The sequence below is a fragment of the Salvelinus sp. IW2-2015 genome, linkage group LG13 (assembly GCF_002910315.2).
Source record: "Salvelinus sp. IW2-2015 linkage group LG13, ASM291031v2, whole genome shotgun sequence".
In the NCBI taxonomy this organism is placed as follows: Eukaryota; Metazoa; Chordata; class Actinopteri; order Salmoniformes; family Salmonidae; genus Salvelinus; species Salvelinus sp. IW2-2015.
In genome coordinates, this window is record NC_036853.1 from 15,537,903 (window position 1) to 15,552,771 (window position 14,869).

Below are 14,869 nucleotides of genomic sequence, written 5' to 3' on the forward strand. Positions count from 1 at the left end.
TGTGCAAAGAATGCATGTTCACRGAAACAAGTATTTTGCAGGCTCGTCAGAGCTGTACATCCTCTGACTGCAGCATAATGAGTAAAAGAGAGGGGATGGTACATACCTAGCGGGAGGAAGCTCTCTGACTGGTGGGTTTTGAGGGGCCGTCGTCTCTCCTGAACGTGGTTCAGACACGCCGGCTGGCTTCCACACTTGTCTTTGTTCCTGATAGACAGAGAGTGAGGAAGAGAAGGAGAAAAGGAGTGTTCAGTTGGACTGATCCCTCTAGCTACCAACAGAGACATGGCTACTGGGCACACCACTAACCCCTAGAGAAACCTGATACATTGTGTGCACTGTTTGTTATGTAAAATGGTACAGTGTAATTTGATGGGGTRTTTTTTGTCCTGGTTTGCCTTGGTATTGTGCTCAGAGGTTGGTATTCTCCATCCAGGCTAAACACCACTCCTTATTTAACCTCAGGAATGGTTTATTATAGACGTGTACTTATCTCTGTGACTCCCACATTAGTCTTACAAATTTGGAGTGCACGTGTTTGCATGTTAGGCTATACATGAAATTATACGGAGCCAATTCCATTTGGACAAACCCCCTACAAAATTATATTTTATAGCTACTTATAAGTTGCCGGCCTATAAATGTATGACATAATGTACAGTGTCTATATAAACTCCTGGCTGCAGAGGAAAATAAAGGGCACTTTATTGCTGTAATGGATCTAAATGGATCTTGCGCCTGTAAGCAAGCATCTGCATTGTAGCCTACGGCTCACAGACAATTTCCAACCACATACACTATGTCCAGACCAGACAGGCCTGAGCCTCTGTAGATAGCCTACTAACCTAAGCAGGTTCCCCCGTCCGAGGCTGTGGTCCTGGGTGTGTCCGTTCATRATGTTGAGGCTCAGGCGTTTAGATGTCTGGCTCTTCCTCTCGGGCAGGGTCAGGCCAGCCTCCACACGGACACAGGCCACCCCATACTTCTCCTCTAGGCAGCGCAGGGGCAAGGCCCTATTGATGGGCTGGAAGATGATGGCCCCCACCGCCTCCGTCACTGGCTTCCTGTTGCCAACGTAGTAACGCACCAGGGCAGGCACGCTGTCGAAGCCCTCCTTCTCGAACAGGTACTGCACCCGGGAGTAGGCCTCGTTCATGGCCACCACCTTCTTGTTGATTTTGAAGTGTTGCGGGCTGTTCTTCCACTGGCAGGTCAGGACGTAGTTCCCAGGGCTGGACAGAGAGTCCCGGATCAGGAAGTCCCCGTCTCTCTGGATCAGGTTCTCTGCCACCTGGACACCAGAGGACACATGTTGAGCACACATACACACAGACATATATACACAGACACATACACACAGACATATACACACAGACATATAGCTCACACACTTGGTTGTATTTTCAATATCACACAGAACTGTGTCTAGTGTGTTTTCAGTTTGTCACACTCGTCTCACTGTTGGATTTGTGTCGACAGGCGCTCTACTCCCTCACTGAATGGCCTTCTCAGTAACATGCTTGGCTCACTGAATGTTTTCACTAGCGCTACTGTTACTGTACTGTGACATCATGATACCTCCCAAAATGCTCTCTCAGTGCAGGCCACACAGCCAAACTGTAGGGTCAAATGACCAAAAGCCCCAGTGTTGCGTAGAAACTCAGTCATGTCACACATTGGTCTACACACTCCACTTCACTCATGTTGTTCTTCCAAACATTTAATTACTTTACTTTTTAATTAAGAGTATTGAACTTAGTAATTATGTTTATATAATCATGTTTTGGAGTCGGAAGGTGGAGGGTTTTTAATTAAARGTTTAAAAGCCCTCTTTTCACAATCTGGCCTCAGTAGCACCAGGAAGGAGCTTATTAAACCTTACTAGGATCACTTAGCAGCTAGAATGCTGTTTTACCTTGTCYTTACGTAAAGTAAAGTCCCTGTTCTGCTGAGGAGGTGCAGCATGTAAAACTGAGCATGTGTGTGTTTACCAGTCTTATGCCATCCTGTCACATGCCAGGAAGGACAAGCTCAAAAGAGCTCCATTTCTTATTCAGGGTCCCATCTGTGATTTTACACGAGGCGATGCTTTGGGTTTATAAACCCAGTCTGACGCATTGAAAGTAATTTGATTTATACCTCATGAAATAGCTCATTGAAATTGCGATCCATATTACATCCATTAGCTATGCAAAGTTATTTATACATTTCTGACAGATAACCGTTGTGAAATGTTTTGTTGTGAAATTATATGGAAATTGAAAGTGTTTTCAAACAGCTATGAGTTTTTTTTACAGCAGGGAAAATCGTAASACAATCCCATTGCCAGCACAACTCGTTGAGCAACTTGAGTGGCCAGTGCTTTTCCGTGTGACATACATGCACTGTGACAACATTCACTATCCCCGATGCACTGGCATGGGGGGGACTCGTCCATCACCTGAAGCTGCTGTGTTCTCTAATGGTAGAATGGGAGTTGACTGAGCTGGTCTTACTAGTTCTAGTAGTTCTAGTTCAGAGACGCCCAGTCTTGTGGGTAAACAGGACAGCGTGTGCAGCTACTGTAACCAGGGACTGGCAGAGCCATTGTGACTCACAATGCCTAATGGAGGGCTGTGATACATGCTGGCTCACACCCCTTACAAGGTCACAACGTAAGACATGGAACAAGGCTGCAGGGCTCCCTGGCCTACATCCACTCCACTGAGAAATACAGTAGATGAAACCAGAAGGTGACAGGTGTACTGGGAAATGGGATGGGTGGCACAGATGAGCTTTTATCTTAGGGATGATGATTAGACTTATAGAGGTGTGGTCCCTGGCAGATCAGTGGACGGCTATAATAGATGTTAATAAATAGCATCATGTCATTTGATTGCACCCATGTGTTGTTACCATCCAATTAAAACCTGTCGCTCTGTGTGTGTGTGTGCTGAGGCTGACGGAGCATCCTCACTGAGGCTGGGGTTCATGGACCGAGCTCTGTGGTCTGAGCTTTCACTACTAAGTGTGTGTCAGCGCCGCTCTGTTCACACTGACAAGTTCTCAGTGACAAGCTCTTAGTGAGATACTGATGAAAGCACAAGGTTGAAATGAAGCCCATTTCAATGAACCAATCAGCCACAGTATGTCAAACTGACAGTGAGTCTGCCCTTTTGTCACTGAGCCTCACACAGCTCAATGGACTTAATATAGCCAGTGCTGTAGAACAGACCTGTCAAGATAAATAGTTCTTTCTGTTGTTGACTTGTCCTTATTTGTCTGATTCTGATCTGACTCAACCAGTTTCAGACAAGTTGTTGCCTGAGAGTGAATCATAGGAAAGAACACAGTCCCTGATTTTACTACTTTGTGTACAAGCACTTATTTGAGCTGAGCTCTGGGTGTTGAGGTGGGTCATCATCACTAACACTCCTCAGACTTTACATCCCTGTGTTCAAAACAAGGCTCAGCCCCTAGAGCCCTTAAACTCAACTCTGGACCTCAAAGCCAGTTTCACTGCGTCCCCCCCCCCCCCTGTTGTTCCTCTCTACTCAGGGGCTGATTTAGACCTGATACACCAAGTGGGTGCAATTAATGATCAGGTAGAACAGAAAACCAACAGGCTCCTGACCTCCTAGGGTAATAGTTGAACACTGCTGTGCTAGTTGTCAGAGGGCAGGGATCTGTCACACTGTCACAGCCCCCTCCTAAGTCCAGACCCTCAGCCATGTAGCTTTTACTCTTCAGTCCACATGAAAGACACACAGATCCACTCTAGAARCCTCTAGTCACTGGGAGTTTTCACATATTTATGACGAGCTGCCTGCCAAAGTGKCTGAGCTCCCTGACTCCATTCACATAATACTCCAGTGTGACCAAACAACGCATTGTGTTGGATGTCATTACAGAGATTTTTGGTTGAACTTGGAAACGTGTCTGTCTGGCCAGCTGTCCTGCTCTGCGTGGGTATGCAAGGTTTTGCATGGTTGCCATGTTTTCAGAGCGCCAGTGCTGTGATTCCTCCACAGGGTGGGAGTGACAGGCCCCTGAATGAAATCAGTGTGCAACTGGACACCCGGCCATAGCTGTTGGCAACAGAGGAACCCCTCCCCTCTGCATGCTTTCATTGGGCTGGTCGAGTTTCACAGTAAGCCTCTCTTAGCTCCATCTCTTTATTTAAATATCCTCTTTCACAAAGAGCCAGCGTGTGCCGCCGGCCACAAAAAAATACTTTATCAAGAATCCTTTGACTCAAGCTAAATCATTGGACTCTAAAACAGTCATGGCAAACAGGCRGCTGAGTTGTCCCTCCAGAGARAGAGAGAGAGAGAGAGAGTGCGTGTGTGTGTTTTATTTCTTTTACCTGTCTGGGGATGGCACCATGGTACCAGGCGTGGCTGCGTGGTTCCTCACTGCCCAGCTTCAGCTCGTCTTCCAGCTCCTTGCGTAGTTTCTCCGGTGGACCCTCCATGATGTACTTGTCCCTGGAGAACTGCACATAGACAGGAACAACAGGCTCTTTCAGTACTGGTATCCTCACAGACATGGTTGCTGTACTGAGGGTGCACACTGTGTGCACTGCACTGGCTGCCTGCATCTATCTGTCAGTCCGTCTATGTACCGGTAAACCTTTGTAATATAACTCTCCCTTTACTGTTTCTAGCTACCTCTCACACACACTTTATTTTTCTCTCTCCCTCTCTGTCTTTCTTTCTGTGTAAGCATGTGTCATACAGAGCTCTCCTCCCCTCTTTGTTTCCTGGGCTGTAACTTCCCAGAGATACACAATGCCGAAGGCTCCAATTGGCCGAGGGCTCTACCTGCCTCTGCTTTGACTGCTGTGTCATATCCTGGCCTTGTTGCCATGCCCCTCTGCCCTGTTCTGCCCCAGCGAGAGGCCTCCGGGTGGAACAACAACACACTCACCTGACTACAGTGACACACACACTCATACACACACAGTCCACTATGCCAGGCTGCTGTGATTCACACTAGGATTTACAGTCTACTTCCATAGTTCGAAACATACATTGTGTAAGTCATATAGCAAAAAGGGGACATGGGATGACCTCATCTATCATAGCAGGTTCCTGCCAGGAAATACCTCTCAGGTTGATAATAAAGAGACTCTTCTCAGTCCTGCTTCGAGGAAATCCTCTTCCACAATCAATAKACTTCCCCTCCACACTGTCTTCCTGCTTTGGCTTATATTTTCTAAACGCATTATAAAAGGATTGGTCTGTTGCACAACTTCTCTGTCTCCCAGTAATATATGTCGTACTGAGTTAGACGTAATACTTCTGGAGACATAATGACATTTCACTCCAGTGGCGCCACTTGTGGGGTTGAACCGAGCATCAGTTTTCCACTTTTTTAACTAGAGGTCCGTTAGACCCAGAACAACAATAATGTTTTAAAACTGTGCTGCTTTTTAAACCAACCCCCTGGAGATGGCAGGCAGCATTAGACTCTGAAGGAAAGTACTGTAGCCATTGTGTTCTTCTGGGATGTTGGCACCCAATCTGCATCTTTCCAAAACACAATTTGAGCATTACAAGGGGCTGCCAAGACCTGGATCATAAAGAAATGTTGTGGGGGGCGGGAGTTGACTGGCAATTCAGCGTCAGCCCTAAGGGTAAGCAATGACCTGAAGGATTATTGTGTTCCATCAACTCAATACCTTCCTGCAGTAACCAATATTATACTTGGTTTTCTAATGCATTAGTCGTACTTACCTAATGCTGTCTTTGTCCCTGCACACTAAAACAATGGTATTTATGGCGGATATTGACATCACCAACAATAGCCTTGAGTACAGAAACTCTTCATAAAGCTCTGTTTTTCCCTTTAAAGGACTGGGACAGGACAGGAACACACCCATTTGTCCCCAACTAAAATAGCATGAGGCCTTCTTGACAACTGTTYGGGAATGTTCAGAATGCACAGTGTTTGGCTTCACTGACCACTTCCAGAAGCAGACACTGTATTGTGCTGCTCCTAACAGGCAATTTGCTACTACTGTTTAACCTAGGGCTAAATCTGTTAGACTGCRCTCACCCTTGTCCCCAGAGAGAACATTTGAAGGACTGTAAATTTAAGTTTTTTTATGTTGTGGTTGACTGAATTATATGCCAACTAAAACTGAATTAAGGCTCCAGGAAATTGTTTTATTTTGGCAGGAGGCGGGTGGAGGGGGTAAGCATTGAAAATTCTAGCATGAGTTAATATGGCGCTATTTGTTTTACCAGAGAGCTAATTTAGCTACGGGCTGCTGCTTTATATATCTGTATACATCTTATTAGACCTGTTGGGGAGACAGTGGGCCTGCTGCTCATCAGATTAAAATAGGTTTTATGTGTTTCAAAGGCAAGTCTCAGACTTAATTATGAGAGAGAGAGAGAGAGAGAGACTTCCTCTAGTGAGAATACAGATGACTGAGACTGAACCCGTCCAACATGAGAAAACCTCCCAAATCCCCCCCATACAGACACACATGCTGAACTTAGAGTGGTGGGCAATGTATGTGAAGCACACAAGATCTGTCCGTGTCATGACAGTAGTAGTTAATATTCTTCCTACACTGCATCCTTTGAGCTGGCAGGCCTTCGCTCTGCTTTACTGTGGACACGCACATACACACAAAAACACGCACGAGTGTGCCTGCACACACACAAACACCCTGTGGGAGAAGGGGCTGGCAACAGCCTGTCAGCCATGTGTGATGCCTGCACGGCCTAACACTCCCCTAGAAACAGCCCACTACCCTGGGGCAGCTGAGGAGAGAGCGCCTGCATCTCACAAACACTGCCGGACAGAGCCAGAGATCCTAGATACTATTGGTGGCCTGTGTCCTCGACAGCTACAAGTCTAGAAGTCACGGATAATGGTAAGATTATGGTAAGATTATTCCGAATGGTCAGAGACAAGATTTTGGTCCATATGGTAACACAGTCCTGATGGATGTTTTATACTGTAACTCCAGTCTTGAGTATGGTATCTACTCTGTTATATCTGGAGTACTTCTCCTGTCTTATCCGGTGTCCTGTGTGAATTTAAGTATGCTCTCTCTCTCTCTTTCTCTCTCTCTCTCGTAGGACCTGAGCCCTAGGACCATGCCTCAGGACTACCTGGCCTGATGACTCCTTACTGTCTCCAGTCAACCTGGCCGTGCTGCTGCTCCAGTTTCAACTGTTCTGCCTTCGGCTATGGAACCCTGACCTGTTCACCGGACGTGCTACCTGTCCCAGACCTGCTGTTTTCAACTCTCTAGAGACAGCAGGAGCGGTAGAGATACTCTTAATGATCGGCTATGAAAAGCCAACTGACATTTACTCCTGAGGTGCTGACTTGCTGCACCCTCGACAACTACTGTGATTATTATTATTTGACCATGCTGGTCATTTATGAACATTTGAACATCTTGGCCATGTTCTGTTATAATCTCCACCCGGCACAGCCAGAAGAGGACTGGCCACCCCTCATAGCCTSGTTCCTCTCTAGGTTTCTTCCTTGGTTTTGGCCTTTCTATGGAGTTTTTCCTAGCCACCRTGCTTCTACACCTGCATTGCTTGCTGTTTGGGGTTTTAGGCTGGGTTTCTGTACAGCACTTTGAGATATCAGCTGATGTAAGAAGGGCTATATAAATAAATTTGATTTGATCCTATACCAGGCCCTTTGATGGACTGAGAGAGTGTTACATGGAGAATAATCTGCTCTCGGGGGCTGAAAATCATTCTGTTCTGATCACTTGTGTGTACTCAATGAGAGATTATCAATTATAAACGGCTAAAGGCCTGTCTCTTGCACGACACAACACGGAKGTATATTGGCCATATACCACAAACCCCCGAGGTGCCTTATTGCTATTATAAACTGGTTACCAACGTAATTAGAGCAGTAAAAATAAATGTTTTGTCATACCCAAGGTATACGGTCTGATAAACCATGGCTGTCAGCCAATCAGCATTCAGAGCTCGACCCACTCAGTTTATAATGGCAAATATACCACAGCCGCTTGGGCCTTATTGCTTAACTATAACGTACTTGTATAACATGAATGCCAGTGTGTCAATAAAATCAATCAATTCCTGGATATGCCCTGCTGTGCATCACAGCTGGGGGACCTCCCTGTGTGACTCTGTCAGAGCAAGTTCAGAGTATTGCCATCCAGTGAGAATAGAGAATATTATAGGATAAGCATATAGTTCAGTGTAGTGTTTTACTGTCCTGAAATATCAACCAAAGTCCTATTTATGGCTCTGGCATTAGCCTCTGTCACAGGCTTTCAGGCATCATGCTATTTCCATGGATACGCTGACAGGGTGAAACCGTTTCACCGTTGCAGAAGGGTATGTGTGGTATGTGTCAGAGCTGTACCGTGTCGTTGCATGACTCTGGTGTGTGCCCCCAGGGGTCMTTCATTGAACTGAGTTATGACGAGTGAAATAAAAAAGCAGGTTGGCATTTATTGTTATGAATCTTGCCCTGGAGRCATCTCTKCAGAATGGTCACTAGCTGGCACMGCCACAAAGCCATACAGTCTCATTTTAACCCTAACCACACTTCTAACTCGAAAGCCTAATCCTAACCGTAATATAAGACCCAAAAGCTAATTTTAGTYTTCATGATTTTTTACGATAAATCCAATTTTGACTTTGCAGCTGGCCCACCTGGCTGAAATCGTTCAGTTCTGCTTCCAGGGCAAGATTCATTACAATAAACGTCAACCTGCAACAAAAAATGCACCCCTGGCTAGGCCTGAATAGTGTGCAATGCAATATTACATACAATACCACAGAAAAGTAAGCAAACATAGCATGGCCACTACTGTATGTCAATGATGTAATGTAAATATCACTATCTCCTCTGAGTATTTATACATGTCAGCCATAGAGGCTTACAATCGCAGGCCTGGGCAGGCGAGCACAGACTGAAATAACCACTGATGGCACTGGCATTGTACTGAAGGATGGGYGGCCACGCCGTGGCAGGGCAGGCAGGCATTATCTCTCTATGTTGTCAACAGTCTTCAGAGGCCTTCAGGGCCAGCCAGCACCACTCAACCTTAAAATTACCAGGCGCTCCATACTGACACAGCAGCCTGAGAAAAGCATCTATCCAGGAGCTGTTTGTCTTTACTTCAGTCTTTCCTTTTTTCAATTCATTACATAATAGTACCGAAGACCTTCAACCTCCATCCACACTCACAGAGATCCTCCTCTCCCTCTCCTTGACACTTTGCCCAGTTGATTTAAGGGTGTTTTATAGCGRTATGGGGAACWTGACGCCAACTGAAGTAGATTTTCTTGGCATTTCCTGGCTTTTCAACAGCACTGAGGCACCACTTTACGATGCTGGGGAATTACAGCATGCCCTGCGCCACTTAGCTGGATGCAATCAACTCTTAACCTGAGTTTTAAAATAGCTCCGGTATAATTACTTCTGAGGAGCCTGATGATACGATGGCCATAGTTAATCCTTCAGGGTAACTACATGCATTCAATCAACTAAATGTCATTTGCTTTTWATAAACTGCTCATTTATATTGTTCAGCGCTGCACACATTATGCCGGCATGTTCACATATTTGTTTGACTGATCAGGTGGCTTTTTAAAGGCCTTCCCTTTACCGTCCATGTCATCACCTTGGAAAGCACCCATCTATATTATGCTGACTCTCAATCATGAGTGTGTCGAGTGCATATCTCTGGCTGGGCTCAGTCACATTACCCTGACTACCATTCCCTAAAACAGTTAAGTGGTKTCACTTTCATCTTCATCCAGATTACTAGCTAAATAGCACAACCCCCAGAAGGATACAGAGCCAAACACAGCAGGACAATGACAGAAGTTTCATCCTTCCAGATGAACGCGGGCGAGAATTGTTTGTTTGTTCTGAGAGCTGTGAGTTACTGGAAATGCTTGAGGTTCATTGTGAGATTTATTGACTTGAGGAAATAGTGATGAGTTTAGTGGGTTCTCCTCAGAGAGCTGRCCCCTTCACCCCCTGCTCCAGATGATGGTTTCTGTAGCGGTTTGTTACTAGTAAATCTCTCTGGGTTTTAACCGGGATCTAGCTTACTAGGGACCGCTGGCCCTTGTCTTTGACAATATGATTGTGAACAGCCAGGACCTTGCCCCATATTCATCTCGTGAGTATCATTGATTTCATTTCTCAGAATATAATATATATATATACTGTACATGCACTACATGACCAAAAGTATGTGGACACCTGCTCGTCAAATGTGGAGTTGGTTCCCCCTTTGCTGCTGTAACAGTCTCCACACATCTCGGATGTTTTCCACTAGATGTTGTAACATTGCTGCGGGTACTTCCTTCCATTCAGAAACAAGAGCTTCAGTGAGGTTGCGCACTGATGTTTGGCGATTAGACCTGACTCGCAATCAGCCTTTAAATTCATCCCAAAGGAGTTTGATGGGGTTGAGGTCAGGGCTCGTCCATCGGACTGCCAGATGGTGAAACCAAATCAACTAATTTGAAGGGGTATGTCCACACACTTTTGTATATATAKWGTATTTTATATACTGATATAAATACCCCTTCAAATTAGTGGATTTCAGCAACGCTCTTTGCTGACAGGTCCATAAAATCGAGCACACAGCCATGCAATCTCCATAGACAAACATTGGCAGTGGAATGGCCTTACTGAAGGGCTCAGCGCAACTCAATATTAGGAAGGTGTTCATAATGTTTTGTACACACAGAGATGGCACCACAGGACTCAGTGGACCCTAGGGTCAGGCTGCTATTAAAGGGAAACTTCACAAATGTTCAACTTTATATTCATCATCTCCAGYAGCACCCCAACATCAACATATGAAAATGGCGCATTTCTATGTTTTGTAGTAWAAAAGGATAGAGGAAGATTAATGTTTCCAATGACATCAGTGTGTATCATGTGATTTTTAACCAATTGTGAGTAGGCATTGCCCACTAATTGTCTACTAATTGGTTTATGATGTCATTGGAAACACTTATCTTCCTCTATTTTTTACTACAAAACATAGAAAAGCGATATTTTCACATGTTGATGTTGGGGTGCTGCTGGATATTTTTTAATTTGATTTATTTAACCTTCATTTAACTAGGCAAGTCAGTTAAAGAACAAATTCTTAGTTACAATKACGGCCTACCCCAGCCAAACCCTAACCCGGACGACGCTGGGCCAATTGTGCGCCGCCCAATGGGACTCTCAATTACGGCCGGTTGTGATACAGCCTGAAATCAAACCAGGGTCTGTAGTGACGCTAGCACTGAGATGCAGTGTCTTAGACCGCTGCGCCACTCGGAAGCCCATAGACGATCATGAATATGAAGTAGAACATTTTTAAACGTCCCTCTKAAGCTGACGGCCCATTCATTCAGTCAGTCTCCAGCCCCTCTAGTTAACAGAACCATCATAAGCCGCTTGGAGATAATGACCGCTTGGAGATAAAGATTTCTTATTCCTAATCCCGGTCTTTACATTGCTAACCCTGTAGTATACATACATGGCCTAAATCAGTGTTTCCCATCTCCAGTGCTCAAGTATCCCCATTTATTGTAGCCCTGGACAAGCACACCTGATTCAACTTGTCAACTAATCATCAAGCCCTCAATGAATTAAATGATGTATGTTTGCCCGGGGCTACAACAAAAATGTGTGCTGTTGGGGGCACTGGAGTGTCAGTCGGCAGTGCAGATTTCGGATTACATGTGGAGCTGAACCCAGGGGGACCTATAATACCAATGGCCTAGTATACATCTAACGTTTGTTACAGAAATGTGATGGCCAGAATGTTCCCTCAGAACATCAACCCTGAGGGTGATTTCTGAGTTTCCTGTGGAGATGGGGGGAGAAGGACACTGTGCTACAGAGGTTAAGGAAAAGGGGGGGTAGTTAGTGGTCTTTCATGGCCTTTCTATCATTCTCATCTGTGATTCTCTATGTGGGCTCACCCTTCCTGTGTAGGGGTAAACTGATAGGACCATCAGGGCATCCTATCTCTGTCTGAGGCCCCTCAGGAGACCTGCTGCAGTCCACTCACCCTCCATTATCTCTTGACCTGTTTACGACAACTGGGCTCCATGACCATGTCTATCCACAGCAATACACTGGTAATATTATGTCCAGAAACAGGACACATCCACACAGGAAAGCATGCGAAGGGATGGATATGGAGGAGAGGACATGAGCCTTAAAGGGGCAATCTGTAGCTRCTACATMCCTCTTTGGAATTATATGTGCCCATTGATCCTTCAAGAAAATAACTTATCATGTGCTAGTTCTACTGTCGYACCCCATCAGATCCCAAAATATAGGCTTATTTTACTCCAATGTTTGTAAACAAAGTAAATGTAAACACACACTACACTWTTTAGCCTCAAAACATGGTTAAAACTATCATTTTGATTTCATGGATGGTCAGTCCTTGCATCCATAGCTCTGTCTATGAWTTTGAGAGTGGTTACATTTCTCCAGCCTCATCCCTCACMTTTTTCTCAAAACAGGGGCGGGGAAAACTATTTGTTAATGTTTCAACTGCTGATTGCTGCTTTAAAGTCCACATTTCTCTGAAGCTGGGTTGTTCTGATCGGTGGTACTTSTTCTAATTCGTCACTTTGTCTAAAAGTCGAAAGCCTTCCTTCAGAGTTTTTTTTTTGCCATTTGGAAGCATTTGTAAAACCTCATTGTTTAGATGGAGTAGGGTTTTGTGTCCACCTTGGCTGTGTTAAATCAGCACCGTCCAGGGGCTTTTCTGTTATTTTTACTTTATTTATTTATTTAACCTTTATTTAACTAGGCAAGTCAGTTAAGAACAAATTCTTATTTACAATGACGGCCTACCAAAAGGCCAAAGGCCTCCTGCGGGGATAGAGGCTGGGATTAAAAAATATAAATATAAATATAGGACAAAACACACATCACGACAACACACATCTTAACTCCCCCACAGAACTCCACTCAGCCCAGGCCCATCGCTGGCATCCCAGGAAGGGCATACAGAAAGGATTAGGACCCAAATCTAGGCCAGATCACTGGAAACTTGGGGCGGTCATCTTTAATGTTTCCTCAAGTGCAGAGCGGTTGGACTAGAGGGAACCGGCTTAACCTCCGGGGTATGGAGGGGCTGGAGGCAAAACCTCCTGGCTGAAACGGAGGGGCTGGAGGCAAAACCTCCTGGCTGAAATGGAGGGAGCTAAGGAGTACAAAACTGAAATACAGCTGAGGGATAGAAAGAGAGAGAGATAGAGAGATTGAGATGATATGGATTGTTGACCAGAGAGGAAGGTGTCAGACACACACCTGTCTGTAGTGATGTTACTGCTGGTAATGGACGGACTTCAGCCATGCTGTTTCAGCAATTCACATCTCCTGTCAATTAGTGCTGCATCTGCCAGAGGGCTGCTGAGTCCTGACATGATGACGCTTGGCACCTCACTGCCATGCTGTTACACACAGCTTAAAACCTCTCTGTGGAGAGCTGTGTGTGTGTGCTTGTGTGTGTGCGTGCGTGCGTGCGTGTTTAAGCTACAATGAAAAATCATTGTAGTTAATTACCATGTTTTCTGCGTTAAACTATGTAGAATATTGGCCTGTTGGAAAATACAACTCCCTACTACATTGCCAATTCAGGCTTGATCTGATTTATCTCTACAGAAACTGCACATCGAGCYCACAGAAAAAAACTGAATGGAATTCAAATAATTTAATTGTTTAAAAACTGAAAAATAACCATCATTTTGGTTAATTGCTTAGCACTACTACTCTGACCTTGCAGAGTGTGTGTGGCGTTTGCACCCTCAGCATAACGTACAGCTCCTTGGAGCTGCATGGCTGTCCTCCACTCCCAGCTGTGCTGCTGAGCTGCCTGGGTCCTTTAACAGTGCTTAAGCCGCTGCTGGGTGTTGTTTTAATGGAGAGGATATGAGGGAGATGTCTTTCAGTAGCTAGCACATAGCACAGGCCCCAGAGTAATTCTCCTTACTTGGCTACCCATCCACATCGTTCCGGCCAAACTGATGTTTCTTCTCCACGATGAGTCTGGATTTGGCTCACTCCCATACAATTTCTAGAATGTGAACACATTGTCACGATTYGGATTGGTCCCAAAGCCAGCCTGATGACATTATCAACTTCTAGGATGGGAGATTCAGACTGAATGTATGTAGCGATCGACAGAGCAGCGGAATTAAATTCAGAGTGAGTCGTCAGGCAATAATTCTCCCTCTTTAATGACCCCACGCACCAGAGSCCAGAGCCCCAACACTGCCCACTGTGTTACCCCCTGTGACCCCGACACACAGACTAGCGTGTCCGAACCAGGCATTTACATGGAACTATTTTAAGCCTGGGCCAAAACAAAACAGAGCCAATGTCTAAGCTAGCAGACTATCCGGACTCTCTAGGGTCCGCTGGGTCCAAACAGCCAGACTCGAGGAGCAACAAACTGTGGGCTATTTTGGGGCAAATATCTCTCCTTAAAATAATAGAATCAAATGGATCATAGACTTGTACGGAACATGCCGTTCTCCACTGTGGGTGATGATGAGAGAGGGTCACCAAAGAAAAGAGAGAGAGAACGATGGATCGAGAAAGAAATAGGGATGGAGGGATCACTAGCCCTACGTGATGGACGAGTGTGAGAGCCAGTATGGATGTAGATGATGATTATGATGATGAAGAGGAGGGGGACTGGGGGTGAGGGGCTGATCTCACTGTGGTTAACATTGATGAGCTTTGGGGCAGTAGACCTCCAGGGAAAAGTCACTTCCTATAAGCCTTTTAACTCATTTGCAGCTTATCTGTGAAGGCAATTTTTACAACCCACTTGTATTACATACTGTGTACAAGGTGTCTCTGTAAGTACTGTACTGTACAGAAT

General features: G+C 45.3%; 1 protein-coding gene across 6 annotated transcripts in view; it reads right to left on the reverse strand.

The window, feature by feature from the left end:
- LOC111972192 (breast cancer anti-estrogen resistance protein 3-like) overlaps positions 1-14,869 on the reverse strand; it is a 92,767-nt gene that overhangs the window by 5,268 nt on the left and 72,630 nt on the right. For all 6 annotated transcript variants that reach the window (XM_023999085.3, XM_023999087.3, XM_023999089.3 and 3 more), the window contains 3 exons: positions 4,346-4,474; positions 846-1,291; positions 107-207 (listed from right to left, as the gene is read on the reverse strand). In XM_023999085.3, the coding sequence (XP_023854853.1) occupies positions 107-207; positions 846-1,291; positions 4,346-4,474 (676 nt within the window). The remainder of the gene's footprint in view (positions 1-106; positions 208-845; positions 1,292-4,345; positions 4,475-14,869) is intronic.